This window comes from Lagenorhynchus albirostris, chromosome 2, assembly GCF_949774975.1.
Source record: "Lagenorhynchus albirostris chromosome 2, mLagAlb1.1, whole genome shotgun sequence".
NCBI classification, from domain to species: domain Eukaryota; kingdom Metazoa; phylum Chordata; class Mammalia; order Artiodactyla; family Delphinidae; genus Lagenorhynchus; species Lagenorhynchus albirostris.
In genome coordinates, this window is record NC_083096.1 from 34,881,811 (window position 1) to 34,908,278 (window position 26,468).

Consider the following 26,468-nt stretch of genomic DNA (forward strand, 5'->3'; position numbering starts at 1 on the left):
ACTGGAAGTGAATGAAGGTAATGTGGCTTACAAAGAATTCAGTGATGCCTCTTTTTTTTTTGTCCTCACCCTACTCCCGGCCCCCAGATACACATACTGAGTTTCCAGACGGCTGATGAATGATTAGGAAACCTACTTTACAGCATAGTTCAGGGAAGCCATATGGAAAAAATATATATAATACAAAAAATATATATATAATGTAAAAGTGATTTATCAGATCTGGACCCGTTTTTGAGCCATTCTAGCCAGAAAGAATTGGTTTGAAAATCTTGGATAAGGTTTCTTGCTTATTATTTTGGGGGCTGAGAACATCCTTGTGCTATTATTTCTTCTGAAAAACAAGTCCACTCCTGGCCCTCTTGTGAATTAGCATAGACAGTTTTGGTGAACACCAATCCTACTATGCAAGGCTTACTTATTCTTTCAGCAAACATTTATTCAGCACTTATTCTAGAGCTGTTCTAGGAATTAAATATGCACAGAAGACTAAGCCAGTATTCTAGCTTATAGAAGTTACCAGTTAACGTGAAACATTTAAGGTTGTATATATAGGCGTATGTGAATGTGTGTGTCCTAACAGATATAGAGTTCAAGACTGAGGAGCCAGAATTGTAGAGGGACCTTTTTAGTCACCTGTATTACATGTGATTCAGTAATAGACACTCGGCTGCATCTTCATCATCAACAATGATCAACAGGTTCTGACAGGTGCTGGGGTCACGAAGATTTATAGGACCCAGCCTCTGCCCTCAGGAGGCTCGTTGTGTCATGTGGAAGACAGAAGGTTTATACGAAGAAAGATAACACAAAGTAGCATATATTTACTGCCAAAGGAAAGAAAGATGGGAGAACTGATACCCTTTTCATCCAGAATGGGATCTTTAATTTTTTTGGGGACATAATTTTAGACTTACAGAAAAATTGCAATAGGTCAGAGAATTTCTGTATACCATTTACCCAACTTGTCCAAAAATGTTAACATATTAACATTTGCTTTATATTTCTCTTTCTTTCTCTCCATATACAACTCATGCACATACATATTTAGTTTTTATGAAACACTTGAGCATAAGTTACAGACATGATACTCCTTTAATCCTACACACTTTAATGGGTATTTACGAAAAATAAGGTTGTTCTCTGACCCAATGGTAGTATAGTTATCAAAATCAGGGTGTACATATTGACACAATAATGTTATATAATCTACAGACATTCAGATCTACCATTTGTTTCAAATATTTTCTTTTTGGCAAAACAAAGTCCAAGATTATGCATTTCATTCAGTTGTCTCTTTAGTTTCCTTTAATGCGGAAAGATTTCTAGGTCTTTCTTTGTATTTCATGACATTGACATTTTGGGGGAGCATTCAGCCCAGCTATTTTGTAGAATATTCTCTAATTTGATACTTCTGTTAATGTCTAACATTTCTTTATTCAGGTTATGTACTTTGGGCAGGAATACCGTAGAAGGGATGTTGTATTCTTCTCAATATACCATGTGAGGAGGCACTTGTCAATGATTTGTCCCATTTGAGACCAAGTAAATATCATGTTATTCTTCAAACCTTATACCCACTAGTTTTAGCATCTATTGATGATTCTCGCTTGAATCAGTTATTACTATGATGGTTACCAAATGGTAATTTTTCTAGTTTCCATCATTCCTTCTACATTTATTGGTTGGGATTCTACTGTAAGGAAGAGGTTTCCATCTCCCTCTATATTTGTCTGGTGGTTTGTTTGTTTATATCAATGTGGACTCATGGATTCTGATTTTATTCAGTAGTTTATAATCTTTTAACATCTTTATTTTAATGCTCATATTGTCCCAGATTTGGCTAGTAGAGTCCCTGCAGGCTGGTTCCTGTGTCCTTTTGATATGTCCCCATCATTCTTTGAGTACTTCTTATACTTCCTGGCGCAACAAGATGTTCTAGGTACATCTTGTATTTTCCTTGTTTCACCTTTGGAGCCATTTCTTCAAAGAGCCCTGGTTTCTTTTAGTGAGGAATGGTATTTAGAAACCATGGGTGCTAGGTGTGCTCTTTGTTACTGGAGTACCATTGTTTATAGTCCCCTTCAGCAGACAGAGGTAGTAAATAGATGTATGTATGTGTACACACATTTACCCACATACTTCTGTATCAATTTCTCTATCTGTCTGTGTGTTATCTATATTGAAGCCTATGAGTTCACATCGATATCTTCAATTCCAACCAAATACTACATGTTTTATTCTATTTTCTCCCCTTTCCATATTTGTAACTCTGTTCTCTGAACACTGAGAAACCTGGTACCCATTATCCATAATATATTTATTTAATCGCTCATTCCTAGAGTATACACAGAGTTTCAGAATTGCTAACCCATGCTCTGAAACAGGCATGACTACTACTAACTAGATTTCAATACTGGTTTGAAATTTTTTTGTTTTTGTTTTTAGCCTTGAGGACCAAAACACAGTGTTCAAAAGTCCAGACAAAGCATACACTGAGGACCATCCTGTGGACACCCCCCACCCCCCCATCCCTGGGCCTGCTGTGACTCTGGGAAAGCCATTTTATGGATTGGGACCCTTGCTGCTTTCTCCTAAGACTACTCCTCTCCTGTTCTCCCTAGCGTTCTCCGTGATCACCTCCGTTGCATTTAGGGAACCAAGAATCTAGTTTTCATCTCAGTTCTAGGCTGTGATTGTGAGGACTGTTTATCAGTAGTTCATGTAATATGCTTGATGTAGGACCTTTGGATGAGCTCCATCTGGTCCCTCAGAGGTGAAGCCTCAGGGCACTGCTCATTGACACATGAACTTGTAGAATTTTCAGCCCTGTTTGCTAACTCCCAGTTCTGATGGGTCTGCTGCTTCTCCTCCTTGGCCTTCTTCACTCAGATGCCCTGGCCTCTCTAATAGCTCTTTTGCATCATCTCTGACCTGGACATTTTCTCCTCTCTGTCTGGGGATGGCTTCCAGATTCCCCTTCCTCTGCCCCATTTAACCCTCTTTCCACACACTCATTTTATTTCTCTCCTTCCTCCAGACACATATAACATGGTCAGCGCTGCTGATTCCAGCTGTTCTGAATCTTGCCTACAGCTTAAGTTCAAAAACAGATGGACCCAAAGCATCCTAGATGATGTGCCAATATCCACCACATGAAAACAAATTACTGAAAAGCATCAGGGAATTTTAGAATAGTTTTGAGGTTTGACTCTCTGTCTTCTCAGTGGTCCTCCCTGCCCGCTCCCCCACCTCCCCCTGCCCCTTCCCATGTTATATCTTGACACCCTTACGTCTCTTCTCCATATGCCTCGTTTGGCAAGGGCTGGTTTCTAAAACCTTAGCCCCTGTGTTCACCCTCTCTATATGCAGATAGCTCTAACCATTGGAATGAGACTGTGTTGACAATCAGGCTGGGTTGTTGCTCTTTTTCTAATTGTTTTTGCCCTTTTTGAATCTTCCATCAAGGACTAAGGAATTTCTGTCCTTTTGGTCATGTAGAGAAAGTGAGGCTGCGTCTCTCTGTCTTTAAATGTGGGTATTGACAGGTCAGAGAAGTCGCTAACTTGGGAATAAAGTATATGTTCCTCTAATGACCTTATCAATAGGGGTGCACAATGGTGCCAGTCCCACAGGCTGCCCCTGCGTATTCTAGACAGGGAGCGTGTTCCTCAAGTAGCAGTGACATTGTGCCCACACCGTCGCTTTCAGAATCCTTATTCTTGGAATTTGCCATCAGCTTTCTCCTAGTGTTCTGTAGAACATTGTCTAACTTCAACATTTCTAGTCACCCTAAACATAAGGGGAAGGGAGTCAGCATGGTGGGGCCACATATCTTACAGGTGCATCTTGCAGACACTGGCTGTCGTTTACAAAGCATCAGGAGAAAGCTGTTGGCATAGTCCAGTAATATCAAGCATCTACTGTGACCAGAGTATTAGACCCTGTAGGAAATGTCCCCAAGAGAAGTCCTCAGGGACCCCTGACTCATGCAAAGTAAGATGTGTATGTACATAACATCCTCCTCCCTCCCTCCCTCCCTCTATCCCTCACTCCCTCCCTTCTTTCCTTTCTCCCTCTTTCTCTCCCTTCTTTCGAGGTGAATACTTTGAAGAAATCCTCAGATTCTCAAAAGGGTCTGGGGTGTGTAATCACCCCCCCCAAATATCTTATATTGCAAGCTGGAATACAGACATATGTATATTTTAAAATAAATAACTAACAACAACATTTTTGTAAAACAAAACCTAGGTATCTTTGCTCTATGTGATGTACTCTGATATTTTCCACTTTGTTCTGTGTTATTCTGTTCCATTGTTTTCTGTTTCATTTTCTGAAAAATGCTAGCTGGTGACCCGCTAAGTTGACTTTTTTTAACCCCACTAATGGGTTGTATCCCCCAGTTTGAAAAACATTGCTTTTAAGAACATTGGTTCTTAAAATTTTGGTGTGCATAAAATAACCTGGGATGGGTATTTAAAATGCAGACTCTTGAGCCTCACTCCACTTGTAGCAAATCAGAATCTCTGGCAAGAGGGGCACAGGAATCCAGATTTTAAACAAGCACTACAGGTGATTCTGATGCAAGGTGAGTTGGGGTCCTGAACACTCACACTTAGAGAAACTACTCTCTTATGGACTTAGGAGCGTGGCTGCTCAAGGCTTCAGGTCACACACTTGCCTGGAGATGGTAGATATTAGTGAGAATCACCTGAATCCAGACTGAGAATTTTCCCCTTACAGAGTGATCCTGGTCACCCACACTCATTCCTGGACCTTGCTGTCCTTTGATCGTCCTCTTTTCCTGATATCTATTATGGCCCTCATGAAGGCAGAGAGGGAGTTAACTGAGGCCACAGAATAGGGAGCGAAGGAACTGAAGGGTCATTTTACAGAGTGGCTGGGGTGTGGTTCAGCCCTCCAGTAGGTGACCACAGCCAATCCCAAATTAGAATTGGGTGGGATTCAAAACTACTTTTCCTATTCACTTGCCTTTCATGTGTAACCACATGCAGTGTGTCAACATGCTTCCCGGCGCCATTAGGCACCAGCAGTTTTGCTCTCTCTGGGTTCATGGACCCTTGGTATTCCTGTTATGTGTTTTCTTAGAATAGCTCTGTGCTCTGGGACTTGGGCAGCTGAGCATTGCCCATTAACTCTTTCAACACCAGTGCTTTATAGATGCTAAGAGCATCTTAGTTGAAATAGAGCAACAACCACAATAAAATAAGAAAATGATTGCTAGTCAAGACACCTGGTTCCTTGCCTTGTTCTGCCATTATCTCTGTGACTCCAGGCTCCCTGAGCCTCAGTTTCCTCACTTAGAAAATGACAAGTTTGTTCTAGACTCTAGACCATCTTGAAAGGCCCTTCTAGCTCTGAAATACCAGGATACTATTTTTTTTTAATTAATAAATTATATTTATTTTTGGCTGTGTTGGGTCTTCGTTGCTGTGCGTGGGCTTTCTCTAGTTGCCACGAGTGGGGTCTACTCTTCGTTGCGGTGCACAGGCTTCTCATTGCAGTGGCTTCTCTTGTTGCAGAGCACGGGCTCTAGGGCGCACAGGCTTCAGTACTTGTGGCACATGGGCTCAGTAGTTGTGGCTCGCGGGCTCTAGAGCGCAGGCTCAGTAGTTGTGGCGCACAGGCTTAGTTGCTCCACGGCATGTGGGATCTTCCCAGACCAGGGCTCGAACCCGTGTCCCCTGCATTGGCAGGCGGATTCTTAACTACTGCACCACCAGGGAAGCCCAGGATTCTGTTTTTTATACCCTCTGGTGTTTCCCTTTGCACTTTAAAAGTCTTCCCTTTAAAGCCTCTCCTAGGTCTCCTCTCCACAGGAGATTCACTGAGGTTGGGAATTTCCAGAGAACCAGATGATAAATTAATAGCAACAACATGTATTCCTATTTAGTGCACGGACAAAGTATGAAATTGATAAAGCAAGTTCATTGCAACTTGGGTAATAAGGCCTGGGAATTTGGGGACATGTTTGTCTTTTCAGACATGACTCTAGCTACTTTGTTTTGTGGATGTAAATACATTGTATGGACTGCCAAGTAATAACATAGCTATAACAATAATAACACGTGATGACGGTACTGATATGTAGGTGTAGAACATTTTAGTGTTTATGATTTTTTTTTATGGACATTACCTCATGTGATTTGATCTTCATAATAGCCATGTGAGTTGGGCAGGGCAGGTCTGCTGTCCCCATTTATTTTTTTTTAAGTAGATGAAAAATGTTGAGGTCCAGAGTGCATCTGTGACTTATCCAAGATTACCTGGCCAGCAAGTGGCAGAATTAAGACTAGACTATAGGTCGTAAGCATGGTTCAGAGTGCTTTCCACAGAATACCACCTTGCTGAGATGGGGTATCATTGTTCATCCAGAGTCCTTATAGACCAGTAGAACTCAGTAAACGGCTAACCTGGAAATTGACCAAGGCGTCTTTTACTCCACCCATCCCTTTAAAATTTTGCCAGCAAAGTGTCGGCATGGTTAATAATATGCTGTAATTTACAGCACACAAACCAGTGGGTGAACAAATTCAGTCACTCAGCAGCCTCCCAGATTCATGCTGCAGTAGTTGATTAGGCAAGATTAATAGAGGCTGAAGATATTAACTATTCATTAAATGAATTGTCTTACTGTGCTCTACATTTAACAGGATTTCTGTGGCTGTGATATCTGTCATTAGTGGATAATGATTAACTACCCAGCCATTGTTGGTGATAGACGTTCATCGAGTATTCCAAACTATCCCCTGTCCTCAAGAGGCTTCCTTCCAGTAAGCAAGATAAATATCAAAATAACACATGAGAACTGATGATGATGCAGGCCACAGACCTGATGACTATTTAGACTTCATTCCATGTAGCTCTATAGTTTCACAGAACCAAATCATTTTACTTTATTTCTCCTTCCTCATTGTTATCATGAGCCAAGTAAGGAAACATATTGTCTCATTAACAGGTATTCTGGAGGGGGAGGTCTGAATCTTAGGGATACCCTTTCTTCTCAAGTGGCTTGTTGGTACTTGACATGCTAAAGGACCATTTGCCAGGCAAGAGGAGTTACTGGCTGTAGATCAAGCTTCTCCACTCTTGCCTGGTGCCTGAGAGATGCCTGCTCCCAAGGTAGTGGTTACTGCTTTGAAGATGTGTGTGGATTTCTGAGTGACATCATTCCAGTTTGGCACAAACAGGTATTTATTTTTCTAGAATGAACTACCAGGAGTAAGCCAAACTGTCTGTCTCAGTCATCTCCCAAAATTTCATTCATTAAAAAAATCTGCTAACACATCTGCATGTATTTTTTTTTCTCTGTATGTTTGTCATGTGCTATAATTACTTATGGGGTTTCTGGTGACATCTTAATTAACTACAGAAGAAAAAACTGAAGATATAACTGTAGAGTTGTTTGCAGGTTATTCTATGGAATATGTGGGTCTAACTTAATGTAGATGGTTATAAAATCTTTTTAAACTGAGAAACATATGACTTTTTTGTTCCTTGGTCATCAATCACATGTCTTTTGCTCTTGCTATGATATTTCATTTTAATTAAGTGAATTAGTCAGCTCAGACTTTTGAAAGATCACAGCCTATTTGGGGGGGAGGTTGACAGGGGAAATTTTAATACATAAGTAAATTTCTAGGCCCTTAGTTCTATGGATCATATTGGCATAGTTTTTGTTCTCCAGCATTTTGGTTGTACCCAGAGTACACAAGGAGAGTTTAGTAACCTCTCTGTTTGTACCTCCCTATAGTTCTGAGAATGCTAGTGGCAGGACACGGGATATAAATGAAAGGAAGGACCCAGGTCTGCGGAAGCCATGAATGGGCTGGTGGGAAGGTAGATCTTCTAAGTCAGCCAAATCAGGGTTTCATGATGGGCCATCCAAGCCAGTGTACACTCAAGCATCAAGAATGGGGTAAGATGTGGGTTATAGCTGATCGACAGTTTAGGAGCAGGAAATTCATATCTTGGATCCAGGAGGTCTGTAAACATGGGAGAAGCAGGTCAGAAGCAAGAATTTTGCTCCCTTTAACCCTCGTGCCCAGAACAGTGCCTGGCACATAGTGGTGCTCAATCAGTATTTGTTGAATGAATGAAAGAAATAAGACTTTAGAGATCGGGGACTCAGAGAAGAAGGCTGGACAATAAGCTGTCAGAAATCTAGGCAAGAAATTGGGATGGAAAAGCTTCAAATCTTGTGTCGACCCTGGCCCCCCGCACCTACCAAACCAAGTCTCTTCTCACGGGGTCCACAGAGCTGTCTTGAGTGAGCCTCTAACCTTCTCTCGCCATGAACATGGGATGGGGTGGGGGGTGCTTGAAGGGCAGGCCAAGTCTCTCACCTGATATAAATTGATGGAGATATTTCCATTTCGCTTCTACAATGGCTCAGATTTGGGAACCACTCCCAGTTCTCTGACCTGACTCAGAGGAACCTTGGCCCTACAATCATTCAGGAAATAGTCATTAAGATGTCAGACACGTGCTAGTCCAGTTCTCAACTTCAAAGCAAATTCCTAAGCTCCCGGATCTTGAATATGCCATTATCCCAAGGGTGTGGCTGGGCTCCTTGGAACTAATCCAGAGCCACAAGGATTCCATTTCCATACAGCTCTTCCCCCAAATCTGATTATAGGGGACAGTTTAGACTATTTTGAGTAAGGTGGGTACACCACTGCTTGAATCCTTTCTAATCATCTGTCTAGGCTACTGAAGACAATTTGTGGTATTAACTTGTCCCTGAAAATTTGAAAGCTGGTTTCTCCATACATAGAATATACATTTTTTTGCCTTTGGCCCTTTTTTCTTTCTGTCTCTGAACTCTCCTACTCTGATCTCATTGCTGGCAAAACTGAAGCTGTAGCTGTGATAAGCCCAGGGAAGTGTGCCTGCCCCCTCCCTGCCTGCCCGCCTGCCTGTCTTTGAAAGATACCTCCAGGCTGCCACTGTACCACTGGGTCACACAACCAGCAGCAACTATTATAGGCAGAATCTTTTTCAAGTCAGTTCTCACCTTGGTGATTTTTTTCCCCTCCTTCTTTTAACACCTTCCCCAGCAAATCCCATCCATCCTCTGGCTTATCTGGGTCAGCAAGGGTCTGATTTTATGCATGGCACTGTCAAGCCATAAATCCGCTGCGGCTTTGCCTCTCTATCCAGCCGGTCTGCTTCTGTCAGCATCAGCAAAATGCATAATAGAAAAAGTAAGCCAGAAAGGCTAATAACACTCATCTGAATAAAGTAATCTCTTTGGCTGCCTCAGTTCACTTCATTTTAATCAAGGTACCAGGCAGGAATTTAGGTTTAAAAATCTAGCCTCCTCCTTGTCACTAGTTTCCTGTCCAACTATCACTAAATGATCCCTTTTATTTTTTTTATCCTCCTCATAGTTGGGTACTCAATAATCTATATTGAATGATGTATTTGTTTAACTCATCTGGGTGTTTGTATACCCTCACATGTATGTCTGTTTTTAAAAGTGAGAAACCACATTCTTCTTAGATGTATTGACATTTGCCATCTTTATATACAGACTGACAGGTTTGATAGGAATGTTGGGAAAGGGGGCTCGGTGGAAGCTGCAGAAGCATCTAGGGTTCTGGCAATCTGGGCTCCCTTTGGCTTCTTTCCTGTCTACCTCAGCACAGTTTCCTGTGTGGAACGCAGGACTGATCCTTACACCTTGCCCCTTGGCAGAAGGACAGTGGAAGATTAAATTCTGCTCTCCTGTTGGTATCTCCCTCATGTCTTCCCAGAGACTTACAGCTGCTTGGTTAATTGCCTGTTGCTGCGGTCTGATCCCAACCATTATTTGCTGAGGGCTGTGCATTTGCAGCAGGCTGAGCTCTTGGCCCTGACCCAGGGCCGGGTGAGGAGCATGTTGGAAATTGATGAATGCTGAATCCTAGTTTGTTTGGAAATAAAAATAATAATATTTCTTCACGTTTGTATAGTGCTTTACATTTGAGCCACACAATAGCCCCATGAGGTGGGTGAGTCAGAGACCATTGGCCCAAAAGGAAACGTACCTCAGTAGAACAATGCAGAAGCTCAAGCCATCCGATAATGCCAGGCTTGTGTCATGCAGCCCATCTGCAGAGCTGTGAACATAGTCATCATTAATTAAATGGCACCTTAGGCCAGGAGAGCGTGCAGGATTTTACAGTCATGCTTTGAAGATCTTTGGGGAGCTAGATGTACAACAACAGGACATGTGTCCATTTTATAGATGAGACAACTGAAACTGAACAGAGGGGATATGGAAAAAAGGGAAGTGTTCTGTCAAGGCCAACTTGGACCTTTATGGCGTTAGCTCTTCACCTTAGGTATTTTATTATTTATTTATTTATTTAGCGGTATGCGGGCCTCTCACTGTTGCGGAGCACAGGCTCCGGACGCACAGGCTCTGCGGCCATGGCTCACGGGCCCAGCCGCTCGGTGGCATGTGAGACCTTCCCGGACCGGGGCACGAACCCGTGTCCCCTGCATCAGCAGGCGGACTCTCAACCACGGCGCCACCAGGGAAGCCCCGGGTTTAGCTCTTTTAGATCATTTACAATGATCATTCTGTGGATGCATAGTTGGCTCGTGACTTTCTGAGCCTCCTTTTTCTCCTGGTTTTGTTTTTTTTTTTTTGACTCCAGAGTCATTCCCTCTCAATTACAGTATTACGTTTTCTTGATCTTCCTCCTGAAAAAATGTTTAAGTAATAAAAATACTTCTGGATATTTTGTCTGCTTTTTAGGGATTAGTGTTTGAGGAGGTTTGCAGCTGTTCAGCACATGCCTAAGGGATGCAGATCCTTTTCTTTAAATGCCTAAGTATCACACAACCTAAGACTCCGTGGGTGGGGGAAGTAAGGAAACTGTACAAACAAATGATAAATGGAAAAGATATAAAGACAAATTTCAATCTCCTGACCAAACGAAGCTCTCTTGGCTCTAGCAGCCCCAAATAAAATCAGGCTGCAAAGCTGCTGAAGCAGGAAACCACTCTCGCAGAACCTTAATTTGCTCCCTATGAAATCACGTCTCGTTGACTTGCTCATTTTCCAGCCTGAAGTGTGTTTCGCCTTTGTTCACGGTGGCTGGGAAAATTGCCTCTACAGTGGAATTGTGTTTCCCTCCTACTGCATGCCCCACACCTCTCCTTCCCCACCACTATCCCAAAATAAATAAATGAATTAATTAAGACACCTCCGTTGGAAGGAGAAATAAGTCTGAGAAAGCATACAAACTCAAAGAGCCCAAAATATTGTATGAAAACTACAGTAATCATAAAAAACTGGGAAACCCTGGGAGAAACAGACAACAGAGTCTAGTACTTTTTTTTAGGGCCATAGACTCCTCTTTTAAAATAAAAATCTTACATAGAACTCCCATATATGCAACAGATCAAAGCAGTGTTTCATAGGTGTAAATCTACTTTTAAAGTGCCAATTTATAAAGAGTACTTATTACAGAGTTAATCAGTAGAAACAATGAGGCTGGGTTTATGAACCCAGATTATGAATCAGAGTTGCAGTTTTATATCAGTTTCAGCATCCAAGTTATTTCAGGTTCTGGTTTGGGTTGCTCGATATCAAGAAATCCCGACTCACGCAGACTAGTTGTCATAATCTTGAGATAGTTTTAAATTGATTTAGATGCTTGAAAAAGAAGGGTGTTTTCTGTTTTAAAGTTGAATCACTGACATTACCCAGAAGCTATTCCTTTTCTCCTTCATCAATATTAATTGGATAAATGGAAATGTATAATAAGCTTTACAACAACTGATAATGAAATGAGATGATATTGAGCATGTATATCCTTACTACCCAACTGTGGTCTACCATGAACTCAGCATAGGCCCCTAAGCCTTCTGTGGCACGTAATTGAACTTGGCCACTGTGTCTCAAATCATGTGCTCACCTGAACAGCTTTACTCAAGGAGGCACACAGGTTGAATTCAAAACTAAACCTGTGCAGAGCAGCATACATTCTAATCGATAGCACGTTTTCCAGCAGTCTGGATACATGCATTGATTCTTTATTCCAAAGCTTGCTTATAACAAAGCTCACCTCAGCAGCCCATGAGACATTGTGGTGGTATCTACTGAAGGGAAACTGGGTCCTGCGTCCTTTACATATTTCAGTGGGGGTTGTTCATTTGAATGGGTATATTACAGTTGTTTGAAACTGAAATATGATTCTCTGTAACTCCAGCATTTCTCAGAACACATTTTAAAGCTGCTGCTCACTGAAACTAATAATGGCTGTCCCACCACATGCTGTAAGAATGGAAATAAATACATGTGGTAAAAGTTTTTGTAGCACCTTAGAAATTTTTAATAAATATATATTTATGAATGTTAAGTGATAAGGCATTTTAAAAGAGTCCCACTTCTGCCCATCCTTCTTATTAACTCATCTTTGTTTACTCAAGGGTCCCCTTGGTATTTATGCTCTGCATCACCTTGCATGGTATTGAACCGGTTTTGCCTCTCCTGCCTCACTTGTGATCTGTGATGTACATTGGTGAGCTAGGAGGCCCCTTGTTCATACCTTTAACCTTTTGTTATATTATAGGTCTTTCTTTGTCTCCCACACTGTACTGCGACATCAGCACTTTTATAACCACTAAAGCTCCTACTACTGTACTTTGTTCATTTAAGATACAAGTGTTTATACATTTATAAAATTGAATTGTAGTATGTTTTTATGTGTGTAAAGCACTCTAGGAGAAGAACAAAGAGACACCACCAACCCACATTCATCTGCAAGAAACAGATTGAAACCATTTGTAAAGTTAAGGTCATGGGAGATCTGCCCTTTTAAAAAGCAAGTGTAATTGCCTGGTATATCCCATGCTTACTGAGGACATGGATATCTTGCCACCCCCGAAAAATTAGATTACTTAGGATTTTGTAACTGAGACTGATTTGGAATCAATTTGAAAGTTTTCTTGGAGTGGAAATATCAAATATTGCTGAATGCTTGTGCTCAGGTCTCACCATTTTGAGTTTAGGATTGTTTCCTATTTACCTTTTTTTTTCCCGATGCTAGAAATTTTGAAAGGAGCGGAATAATTACATGTATCTCTCTCTCTTAGCTAGTATATATTTTTAATTTCCATAGAAATCTTTTAATTTCCCTAGAAAGGTAAGTGGATACAATTGTTCCCACAGTGGTCAGCACATACATGTTAGGGATTTTGACCACAGAAGTGTGGTGCCTGGGGCAGCGGGTCGGGGAGGAGTGCAGTTATAGAACAGTTTCAATTTGGACTCTAATATTCATTCGTTTGAAGCAGCCTGTTGGTGCTGGTCAGACAGATATTTTGATTTAATGGTGTGTTCAGAAGCCAGAATAGGTGTGGCGGGATTATTTGTTAATAGTTACCTTACGACTGAACTGAAAGAGCCCTTCTAAGTGAATTCCATGCTCTACAAGTCACAGGTGCCTGGCAGCAGGAAGGGAAGTGGTGCAGACTTGCTAACCAAGCCACTCTCAGCTCACTTTCTTTGCATTAAGAGTGTGTCTGTAGGGAGGGGAGAGGGGAAACGGGAACAAACTGGTTGTGATACTTTGCAGTGATTACAAGCATTCTCTTTTCAATTACAGGGCTTGTTCTTGAATGCCAGCATTGCTACTTTTTAGCTATGTGACCTTGAACAAGATATTTAACCTTTCTTAGTCCAACTTTCCTCATCTGCTGAATGTGGTTGATAACCCCCACTTCATCAAGTTTTGTAGAGTTCAAGTTAAACAACATGAGTATAGGGCCCAGCCATGGGCCAAGTATACAGTAAGCGCTTGATAAATAACCCCTACCTTCTGTTTCTCTCCTTTAAGAAGTCCAACTTGCAGATGTAAAACTTTGTGTTGCTTAAATTAGTGCTGTGAGCTGATTATGTAATCAATAATTCTTTTGGATCACAGCGATTTCAGTAGAAATGAACATCTAGGTTTGGTGCTTTACTGTTCCACTCAGGCTGTAGACATCTTTGGAACACATGTGTTCAGATACGGTTTATGCTCTTGGTTGTATGGGACATAGAAAATGGCTCAATCAATGAAATCTAACCTCTGTAGATGCGTTCTGTGAGGCTGAAGAGTTTTCGGTGACCTTTTTATGGCAAATGCCTCCACAGTTGTCTTCATTGAATCCTATGAGAGATGAATGTGTGGGGATTTATTTAGTCTGTAGTGTAGATTTTTGTCTAGAGACTAACTTTTCCCTCTAATCCTAGACAAAAACCAAATGACTTAGTGGTTGAGGTCATGGAATTTGGAGTTAGACATCCTAGAATCATTCTAGTCAGCACAGAGCTGCGGTTCTGGTCCCTGACTCCCTCTTACTGTCTCTGTGACTCCTTACTAGCTGTGGGCAAGTGACAACCTCTCTGAGTGGTTTTTTTTTTTTAATCAGTAAGTATGGAGATAATGGTAGTTCTTTTCTGACAACAAAATGATGGAGCTTAGATGAGATAATGCATATAAAGATTTTACCAAGTTTCTAGAACATAATAGATGCTCAACAGATAATCCTGCTTCTTCTAATCCTCTTTCCCTCTTCCTCTCTCCTCCTTCCCCTTTTTATTATTCTTATTTTCTCCCTTTTTCCTCCACTGAGTTTTTAGAAAAAGAGAAAACTAGAGGTGCAACTTCAGGAAAGACATCTTTATTTCTGGTTGGGCTCTGATTGCTGTGATTTTGTGACATGGACTGTAGTCATAGATGTTGGCCCTGCCTGCTTACCAACACTGATTTTTTTTTTCTTGCTGTTTCTCGCAGGAAGGATCAAAATGTTCTCTCTCCAGTCAACTGCTGGAATCTCCTCTTAAACCAGGTGAAGCGGGAGAGCAGGGACCACACCACCCTGAGTGACATCTACCTGAATAATATCATTCCTCGATTTGTCCAAGTCAGTGAGGACTCAGGAAGACTCTTTAAAAAGGTAAATAGCTATTTCTAGTCAAAGACACAGTCTTGTAAATAAAAGAAAGAATATCTTATTGGCCCACTTAAAAGGCTTTCCATGGGTCTTGCCCTGCCATGTACTTATGGAGAAAAAATTTGAATTGGCTCTTTTTCTTCCTTTCTGAGTTGAATTTATAGTAGCCCTGAGAAAGTAACCATTTGCAAGGTACAACCCCAGGACTGGCAGCATAATTCATAATTTGCGTATATTAATAATGACTGTGTTTGGTTGATTTCCTAAGTGGTTTGTGAAGCTGTTGAGATGTGGAAACCTTCTGTGTCATTTCATGATTTATTCTTCTAGTTCATTTAGAAAATCCATGTATGTTTATGTTTTTGGTTTAGTTCTCTTTCCAAGTTCTCATCTTGGCCAAGGTGAACTCATGAATTTGGTTATTCTTATCATGATGTATCTTTGTCTTTGGGTCCCTGAATGCTTTCTTCCTCTTTTTTTTTTTGGTACCCCAGGTGGAATTCAAACCCATCCCTGAATGCTTTCTGAAGCTCAGTTGTTTGTCACAAATCCTTGGGTGTATGTTGAAAAATTTGACTAAGGAAAACTCAAAATTTATTGTGATAATCTTAAGAAATTTATACCAAATTCACCTTACCTGTCAGTAGTGGAACTAGCCTTTTGGAAACCCAAGAAGCTCTTTTCTAAGCTATCTCAACCTGAGCTCTTAATGGAGTCATTTATTTATGACGTTTGGTTACAAATGGTGGCAAAAGCCCCAACCATTGTACATGATATACCATGTCCAACATTCAAGCTCTGACATCCCCAGAAGACTTTTTAGAAGGTGAATAATCTTCCCACAATTGGTATGTAAAAAGAGGATATATAGAGGGCTATCATTGATTTCATATATAGGGAATTCACTGGTTCGCAGTTGACAAAATCCAGTGTTAAAATTTGATGCTGGGAGAGAATGGACTTCAGTAAATAGGACTGTGGTCGATAGTAGCCTTAGTTCTTCGTCAGTTTTCTAATTCTTAACATTAGGAAGTATACAGATCTCAGTACGTCTGGAATTAGAACACAATTTCTTCTGTTTATACCAGCATGAAAAAAGAACTGCTTTAGAATCGTCCATCTACATAGTTGCATCTGTGAAGGGGCTTTCCCTGTGTCTTACAGACAGGATATTAAGGGTACAATCATCTCAGAATGAAAAGAAGGAAGAGAAAGATAACTCCTTGCAGAGCTCACTAGCTATTTTTAGTGGCCCGGCTGTGCTCTCGTTGGGGCCATACTTGGTTTAGGGGTGAGGGTACTTTTCACCGTGTCCTCATGCTTCCCAGCATCTGCTCTAGCTTGCTTTTCATTAACTTGAATCATTCTGCAACACTTAGTGATGTTGTATGTGACTAAAATTAATGACTATAGTTAATAATACTGTATTGAATACTGGAACTATGCTAAGAGAGTACATTTCAGGGGCTCTTTTCACACACACAAAAAAGGTAACTATGTAAGGAGATGATATATTAATTATCTTGACTGTAGTAATCATTTCACTGTGTATGTGTGTATCAACTCATCTTGTTGTACACCTGAAATATATACAATCTTTATTTTTAAAAAACATATTTTTAAACCTATTTAGGTGGAACCTTGACAGTGATCAGATACCACTTCTCTACGATCTTGACAGCCACTTAGACTATCTTGAGAAGAAAAGGGGTTGATGGATAGTTCCCTCCTCCATTTTCTCTGTTCATCTGAGAAAAACTTTTATGAGACATTTTCAGCTATCTAGACTTCACCCAATCTCTCAGCTCCCTTTTCTCCCAGCTTCAGAAAGTTAGAGAAGAACCAAGCAGAGAGAGTTTTATAACCCCTCCAGATCTCAGAGATGTTTATGCCAAAGGCAGCCAGCTATCAAAGACATGTTCCTGGTTCCTCAAATGCCATTCACATTTCACAAAAAGCCTAAGTGCATGGCATGTATATAAGACATGGTGTATATCCCTACCCACTCATGAATGATATTCCTAGCTGTGGTCTAAGCATTGACCTCCTTAAGCCGTGCATTTCTATGCTGAGGGTGTAAGGAAGGATTTCTAATTAATCACAGGACTGTTTATATATTACATTTCATTGAAGAAAAGTGCATGTATCATAGGCTTACAGCTAAATGCATTTTTACAAACTGAGCACACCTGGTAACCATCTCCCAGATCAAGAAACAGAATATTTCAGTACCCCCAGAAGTCCCCTCATGCTCCCTTCTAGTCACTGGGGTGTTGGGAGGGGTGGTCCCAACACCCAAGGACAACATCAGTCCAGGCTGTCCACAGCAGAGATTAGTTTTCTTTGGTTTCATACTTTATATAAATAGAATCATGCAGTGTGTACTCTTTTGTGTCTGGTTTCTCTCATTCATTATTGTATTTGTGAGATTTGTTCATATGGTTGTATGTTGTTACGGATCATAGGATTTTCTCTTGATCATTATAACTTTTCATCAGTTAAATTATAGCTGATTAGAGATATCCGTAGGATTGTCGAATAGCCAATGTTTACTATCCCACAGGGTTAATAACCTCTTTTTTTTTCTCTCCCCTGGTGTCCAATGTACGCAGAGAACTCTAAGGTAGAAGCTGGCTTGGCTGATTGTAAGAATAGGTTAATTCTTTTTGGCTGGGCGAGAGGCTCTCTGCTTTCTAGTAATGGACAAAGAAGCATTTTCTCTCCATACCTTAAATTTTCAGTCTCTTTTGTTTAGAATATGTTGCACATGAAGAATTAGAATCCCACTGGTTGAGCTATAATAATCGGGTAAGAGAACTGAGGAATGTCCCTGGTCACCCTGGAAGTTATGTGAAGCTTTCTGGGGCTTACTTTATGCTATTAGAGCAGAGCCCTTCTCTAAGGGACCCTTTCCCTTCTGCTCAGCTTTGCCAGTAACTCTGAAACTCTGGACAATTACCTCTCTTTTTTATGCCTCAGTCCCCTCAAGTTTAAGGAAAAGTATTTGGGCTATACGACCTCCATGCTACCTTAGAAACCAAATACACTGTAATTGTGTGATGACAAAGGTGTCCTACACTGAGGGCTTCCTTCCAGTTGTTGGATGACCTTTGTTAAATTGTGATAGGTAAGCTACAGTCCCCAAGATAAGAGTGAACAAAAGTGGGTCTGCGTATGGAGAGGGGGCTAGCTTAAGCAATGGAAGACCACATTTCTTAAAGAATGAAGCATTGTTTCAGATTCTATTATCTATGATGGCCAGCAACCAAGAGACACCACACTGAAATCCAAATATATAAAATAAATATACCTCTTATTTTACCTGTAAATTTGGTTCCAGTAGCAAAAGGAAAACCCACATTTCTCTGGAGACACAGGCTTCCGAAAAGATACCTTTGTTTCTGGTTCAGCTATGGACACCTGTGAAAATTTACCTGCGTTTTAGTGAATTTGAACCTGCTTGTCACTGGCAAAAATCACGGGTTTTCTTCCTTAAAAATTTTTTTTTTTAATCTATAAAACTTAATGATCCTTTGGCAAAGGCTATAATCATCAAAACCAAAATTTTTGGAACCCTTATGTGCCAGGTAATATCTTAGGCACTTTGTATGCATTATCTTATCCAATCCTTACAATAAGGTGGTTATTACTATTATCCTTCTTTTATGGAGGAAGAAACTGAGGCTTAGAGAGATTAAGCAAAAAAAGAAGTGAGACTAGTATATTTGAATACAGTCATCTGGCTCTAGAACCCAAGGTTTTCCACCTACGTGTTCTATTAGGCCTCTGTAGGTGTTGTATGCAGAGTAGAGAGTACTCTGGATTTTCTTGCTCTTTTTCATTGAATTCAGATATTTCACTTAGTTACAGAATTAACCTAATCTTTTCTTTAGCACACAACCCTTCAAAGAGTCTGGAGGTGTTAAACATCAACATTGGGTTGTTTCTCCTACCTGGTGTCTGGGCAAGCAGCTGGAAGTTGAGAATGAAATAGGGCAGCATGTTTTTCTCCCCAGGGGCAGAATCTCTAGTAAGAGGGAAACAAAGACTCATTAAATATGAGAACTGACCAAAAATCTGGCTCACAGCTAACTCAGCTAATTTGGGGATGTCAGGGTGGCTGCACAATTGGCCCTTCTATGCTACTGAACCCCCTTAAGGGATGCTTCCTGCTGGCCCTCTGGTTTGTGGTTATGTCTGCTGGGACATATTTTACATGTTGCATGAAGCCCTGGTAGAGACTCCTTTAGCTAAATATAACATCTAGAGAAAGTAACCTCCTGTCCACAGCTTAGAAACAGGCCCACTTTGTCTAGGACTCCAGGGAAAATTGTGCCTGTTTGGTGCTCCTGACATCTCCTTTCATGCAATGAAAGCTCAGTCTGTCTAACCCCTGTTGGAACCAAGGTCTGGGGAAATATTATTGCTGCCACCTTCATTTGTTTAATGTGGTGACTTCAAAAATGGGGGCCAAATACTGCCAACTCTGACTCCCAGCTCCATCTCGTCTCTGTGAAAGACGTGTTCTAAAGAATCGCACCAAGAATAGAAATCATTCTTCTCACTTTCTCAGTTTAAATTGAAATAAACTTGGGTGTGCTTTTTCCCACCAGGGAGAAGACAGTCCTGTCCTCTCCTCCTTTCACTTAGCTGGGATACCCTAAAAGTACCTCCAACCTGGCTTTTCAAGTCACTGTTTCTAGCCCTTAACAGCTGCTCACACTTAGGCTTGGAAACCAGTCAATTCAGACAGCCCTAAGACTCTGAATTGCATTCTTCTTTTTATGGTATTTCAGGTAACTGTACTCCTGTTTTACCTTTATTACCCTAAGGTTCTATGGCAGAAAGTCAGGTTAAATTGAGAAAGCTAGGTCAGATTCCCAACAGACCAGTAGTTCTCAACTTCTTCTTTGCAAGAGAGTCACTTGGGAAGTTCTTAAAAAAAAATCTTTGTGACCTTGAAGAGACAGAGATTTCTTAGGATATAGAAAGCATGAACTATAAAAGAAAAATAAAAGGTAAAATGGACTTCATCAATTCTTGGACTTTTGCTCTTGGAAAGACATTGTTAAGAAAATGAAAGATAAGCCACAGACTGGGAGAATATATTTGCAATACATAGAACTCAATAATAAGATGACAGAATACACACATTTTTTTAAATAGGCAAAAGGTTTTAATAGACACATCACTAAAGAAGATATATATAAATGGCCAATAAGCTCATGAAAAGATGCTCAATATCATTAATCATCAGGGAAATGCAAATTAAAACTGTATGGAGATATGCAACATGCTCACTAGAATGGTTACAATTAAAAAGACTGACAATACCAACTGTTCGGATGGATGGAATTCTCATATGTTGCTGGTGAAAATGTAAAATGGGACAACCGCTATGGAAAATAGTTTCACAGTTTCTTATGAAGTTAAATATGTACTTACCATATAACCCATCAGTTCCACGTCTAGGTATTTATCCAAGAGAAATAAAAGTATATATCTACACGAAGACTTGTACCTGAATATTCATAATAGCTTTGTTATAGGCTGAATAATGGTCCCACCCCAAAGATGTCCCTGTCCTAATCCCTAGAACCTGTGAATGTTTACTTTATCCATAAGTCTTTACACATATGATGAATTTGAGGATCTTAGGATGGGGATTTTATGCTTCGTTACCTAAGTGGGCCCTAAATGCAGTTACTAGTGTCCTTGTAAAAGGGAGGTGGAGGGAGATTACAGACAAAAGAGAAGGCCAGCCATGTGAGAGAAGCAGAGGGAAGCAAAGTCACAGAGAGAAGATGCTGGGCCACTGGCTTTGAAGATGGAGCCAAGGAATGCAGCTCTAGATGCTAGGAAAGGCAAGGAAACAGATTCTCCCTGAGAGCCTTCTAATGGAACTCAGCCCTGCTGATATCTTGGTTTTGGCCCAGTGAACTTGCTTTTGGACTTCTGACCTCCAGAACTATAAGACAATAAATGTGTGTTGTTTCAAGCCACCAAATTTGCAAAAATTTGTTATGGCTACCATAGGAAACGAATGGTAGTTAGTTTTGGCTATTTATTTATAATAATCCATCAACAGATATGTAAGCATATTGTGGAAAATCATATTGTGTTACATCCATATATGACCACACTCAGCAATAGAAAGAAATGAAATGCTGATGGATACAATAATGTAGATGAACTCACAAAACATTATACTGATAAAAAGAAGCCAGACACAATGAGTACATTCTGTATGATTCCATTTATATGAAATTTTATAAAAGATAACCCTAATCTATAGTGATAGAAAGTAAATTAGTGATTGCCTTGGGGCCAGAGTGGGGATGGAGGTTGACTGCCAAGGGACACAAGGGAACTGGGGGTTATGGAAATGTCATACAGTGTTCATTATGGTGGTGGTTACATAAGTGTGTGCATTTGTCACAATGTATCATAGTACATACGCAAAATGTATACGTTTTATTGTATGTAAATTATGACCCAATAAAGTTGATTTAAAAGATAATTAAAAAAATACCATGCCAAGGCCCCACCTCAGGGCAATTGAATCATGTTCTCTGGGATAGGGCCCAGCTGATCCTTTCATATAGTCAGGGTTGAGAATCACTGCTGTAGATACTCTGGTTTCCATCTTGGGGAAACCCGAGAGCACAGCGGTACATCTGAAGCCATAAGATCCCATCTGTCTGTCTGTGAGCCATGTTTTCCCCTGCTACAGACAGTGTTGAAGCATCTAGGTCAGTTTGTCAAGGCAACCCATTATCGTTTCCCTGCTTTATTCTTGGAGGGTGAAAGAGGGTGAATCTGGCATCAGGTAAATAGTTCACACTTCAAGAATTAAGAAATGCAAGAAGGGTGCTGAGGAAGAAACATAAGAGGTTCAATTAATAGTTTTCTGCAGGGCCCTGAGGTGTTAATGTCCTTTTCCCAGGAGATCAGTCACAAGAGAATTTACATGACCAGTCAGATTTCCTTTGGCACCAAGGAAATGGCTCTGGCAGTAAAAGAGGATAAACGCGATTTGAAACTAAAAGCAGTACTTTTTGCCTACCTACCCATTTATCCCCTTTGGATAGGATTTCCTATGGAGTCTTTGAGTCCAGCTGTTTGGCATATGTGAGGGGAGAGGATGATGATTCTGCAAGGAGGCGTGTTCTAGGGTGGTGTTGTCTTAACTGAGAAAAGGAGAGGAAATGACTCACGATGATGGTAGAGTTGAATGTCCCTGGTAGGTACCGTAGATTGAATCAATGGAGAGAGAATGGATTTCCGGAGTCTGTGCTCTGCCCTCTTGAGAAAGGGTTTAACTTGGAGATACCTCTGGGAGAAAGAGTAGATGATTGATTTATCCCTTCATCTCTTCTCCAGTCTACCCTACGCCCCCTCCCCCATGGATCTCAGTATCTGATATTGATTGAATTTCCTCCATGTTATAACATGGTCACTAACAGTGTTGTGTGGTGCTTTATAGACAGCTGTTCCAGTTGCCTAATTTATCTTGTTGGTGGCAAAACTCTGTTCCAGTTAATTGAGCTTTATTCTCTCATATCTGTTGGAGAGATCCCCTTTGGAAAAAAGAATAGGATGTGAAGCTGAGCTTATTTGTGTAGGGGATGGAAGGCTGCCAGCTACTTCAAAGGCATCTCTGCTGATAAGGGTCGTCAGGTTTGCCGCCAAATCCAACACGAGGGGAGCTTTGCAGCTAGTGCTGTTTGTGGCGTTTTAGCTTTGGTTTCTGTGACACTAGGTCAGCAGCATCTGTATCCTGCCCCTTGGGGCTTCTCTTTGGGTGGTCCAGGCTTTTTTTGGACTTAGGAAGATTCAGCTAAGAGGGAATGTGTGTATCAAAGATGCCTGCTGTCTTTGGCTTAGGTTAGTTTATACGTTTGTCTCTTTGGTGTTTCAGTCCTCAGGTATCTATCTGCCTTTTCTGAAAGAGCACAAGGTGCTATATTCAGAACATTCAAATGTGTAATGGTACTTTGATCTTTATAAATCAAGGGATGATTAAGAGTATCAGAAGAACAATTTTAAAATATGGAGTATGGAAAAGAGAGGTGCAGTGGACAGAAAACAAGTGTCCACATGCAACCTTGTACCTATTTGAGTACTACCCTAAACTAGAAAATCATGTAGTCAATAAGTATTTTAGTGAAAACTATATATACAAAATAAAACATCATTTTCAATTAAACTATATATACAACATTATGCTAGGTGCTAAAAAGCAGTTAAAATCAAATTGAGGAGTAAGGTTTGCCCCCATTGAGCTTAGGGCTTTTCAGTCCACTTTTTAGTCCATTTAAATCTCCCAAAACTTTTGGTGGGAGGATGATAATAATAATACTAATAAGTAACAAGCTTTCCTCAAATGCTTACTATAAAATATTATATTCTGTAACAGAAAATAACTATTTTCTCTAGTCTTTTCATGTATTTTGCAAGTTTTTTTTTTCCCTTAACTTTTTACATAAGTGTAAGGTAGTTAGAGAGAGTGCACATATTATAAAGTTCAATGTATTTTTACAAATGGAAACAAGTATGTAATTATCACCCAGATAAAGAAAAGAATGTTACCAGTATCCCACAAGTCCCCTCTTTTGCCCCCTTCCATTCGTTATCCCCTAAAAGCCACTATCCTGACTTCTAACAGTATAAATATTTGCTGATTTTGAAAAAAAAAATTATGTAAATGGAATTACATAATATTCTTTCAACAATTTAAATATGGCATTTTTTTCTTCCCTGGTTTTCACTGTTTCTTATGAGAAGTCAGCTATGATTCTTATTGTTATTCCCCTGGATGTAATGTTTTGGGGACTTGGGGGGCTTCTTTTAATATTTTTTCTTTATCTTTGCTTTTCAGCAGTTTGACTATAATGAGTCTAAGTGTGATGTTCATTTTTTTTTAATTTGCTTGGATAAGTACAATATCTAAATAGTGAGGATCCATGGATAGTGGTTTTTCCTCATTTGGGAAGAATTATGGCAAATATTTTTTCTGTCCTGTTCTGTCTTCTTGCTTTGACTCCAATTGCACATTTGTTAGACTGCTTGATACAGTCCCATAGGTCACTGAGGCAAGCTCTTCTTTTCCTCTGTGTGCTTCAGTTTAGATGATTTCCAAAATTGACCAATCCTCATTCGTTGTATCTAATCTGCTATTAACAGCATCCAATTAATTTTTTATTTCAGATTTTATATTTTTTAGCTTTATGATTTCCATCTGGTTTTTTTTTTTTTACAGTTTCCATATAACTCCTGAAATTTCCCTTCTCTTTAGCCATTATTTTTATTTATTTTGCGGTACGCGGGCCTCTCACTGTTGTGACCTCTCCCTTTGTGGAGCACAGGCTCCAGACGCACAGGCCCAGCAGTCATGGCTCACGGGCCCAGTCGCTCTGCGGCATGTGGGATCTTCCCGGACCAGGGCACAAACCCACGTCCCCTGCATTGGCAGGCGCACTCCCAACCACTGCGCCACCAGGGAAGCCCCCAGCCATTATTTTTAAAACATATTTGGCAACTATTTAAAAATTCTTGTCTGCTGATTTCAACATCTACATCATCCGTGGTTCTGTTTCTATTTATTGATTTTTCTCTTGACCACGGGTCACATTTCTTTATTTTTTCACATCTACTAACTTTTTATGACATATTAGACATTGTAGGTGTCATTACTGAGACTCTAGATGTGTTTATCATCCTTTGAAAGTGTTAAGTTTTGTTCTAATAGGCAATTAAAATACTGGTTGATCACCTTGAGCTTGTGGAAAATTGGTTTTATGCTTTGTTAAAATGGGTCTATTTTGGTTTTGTCCTTAGTCCTGGAACATATTCTATACACATAAGGTATGACCGTTCTGGGGTTTCCATGGAAAGCCCAGGATGCTTATCAAGCCCTCTAACTTGGCAGGCTTTGAACTCCAAATTCCATCTCCCCTATAGTGGGCAGCAGCTAGGATGACCAGCAGTCCCAGTTTGCCTGGGGATGAGGAGGATGTTCCTGGGACATGAGACTTTCAGTTTTATTCATTCTACTGTTGATGACACTTGGATAAGTTTCCAGTTTGAGGCTGCTATAAACGTTATATTAGAAGGTTTTTCTTCCCACTGCATAGCTGAAAAAAATTAAAGCTTACATTAGTAAAATACTCTTTTGTAAGACCAAGAAGAGGTGACATTGGAATTTGAACTCCCAGGCTCTTTCTACAGCATCACCCTGCCACCCGTGTTTCAGGGTTCATAGATGGTATCCTTAAAACATAGTTACAGCCAAATCAGATTGTTGAACAAGGTCACAGTCTGAGCTTTAAGGATAATGAATTCAAAACCTGCTTTTCTCTCTCCCTGCTTCCCTCTTCCTCTCCCCTTGTCTCCCTCTCCCTTTTCTCTACCTCTCCTTCTCTCCTTCTCTTTTTTCCTCTCTCCTCCCCCTGGCTCTCTATTCTTTTGAATAACCTTGTAAAATTTTATAGCACATGTGCATTGTAGAAATTAGAAAATATAAGAAGCAAAAATATGATAATAAAAAACCAGATTATATTACATATGCTATTTTATAATCTGTTATTTTAGTCAAGATTTCTACTTTTCCATTTCAGTAAACTTTCATCTCATCTGATACCCAGGCCATGTAAACATTTCCCTAATTGTCCTAAAAATGTCCTTGACAACTGGTTTTTCCAATCTAGTATCTAATATACACTGATTTTATGTCCCTTAAGTCTCCTTTAATCTAGCACTGTTCCTTTTCAATGACACTGATTTGTTGCATAGATGAGGCCAGTTGTCCTACAGATTTTCCCTCCTTCTAGATTTGTCTACTAGATTCCTTGTTTTGTTGTTTAACTTCTTCCTGTTTCCTGTCTTTTCTGTAAATTAGAAGGTGGTTCTAAAGGCCAAATGTATTCACGTTATATATTTTAGACTAGAAGACAGAGTAGGAGACACTGGATCCTTCATGTTGCATCACATCAGGAAATAAACCCACCAATAATGATGCCAATATTGACCCTCCAGATTAGGGTGGTGACAGTCTGAACCCTTTATTTTACAGTTACATTTTTTTCTCACATGATAAAAAAGCCTATTGTATTGTATTATGTATGGTGCTATCATACAAATTTTGGGTGCCAATTCAGTTGTCCATCTGATATTTTTAACATCAATTGATAATTCTAGACAAGTTACTTTTTACCATCTCTGTACTTCTTATACTTGACTATAAGATACCTCTCTGAGAAAAGAAGATTATTAATACAACTCATCAGGCACCGTGAAAAGAGACAGTAGTTTGTAAAAACATATTACTCCCAGGAGAAACTACAATAATGGTGTGAAAGCTGACTAGGTATCAATTGTTTATTATAAGAGTCACAGCAGGGCTTCCCTGGTGGTGCAGTGGACACGGGTTCGTGCCCCGGTCCAGGAAGATCCCACATGCCGTGGAGCAGCTGGGCCCATGAGCCATGGCCGCTGGGCCTGCGCGTCCG

General features: G+C 40.3%; 1 protein-coding gene across 9 annotated transcripts in view; it reads left to right on the forward strand.

Moving 5' to 3' along the window:
• The window catches only part of SRGAP2 (SLIT-ROBO Rho GTPase activating protein 2), a 242,086-nt gene that overhangs the window by 106,552 nt on the left and 109,066 nt on the right, over nt 1-26,468 (forward strand). For all 9 annotated transcript variants that reach the window (XR_009536941.1, XM_060129889.1, XM_060129910.1 and 6 more), the window contains exon 4: nt 14,799-14,961. Coding sequence is in view for 8 of the 9 variants with exons in the window: in XM_060129889.1 (XP_059985872.1) it covers nt 14,799-14,961 (163 nt within the window). In the remaining variant the exon portion in view is untranslated. The remainder of the gene's footprint in view (nt 1-14,798; nt 14,962-26,468) is intronic.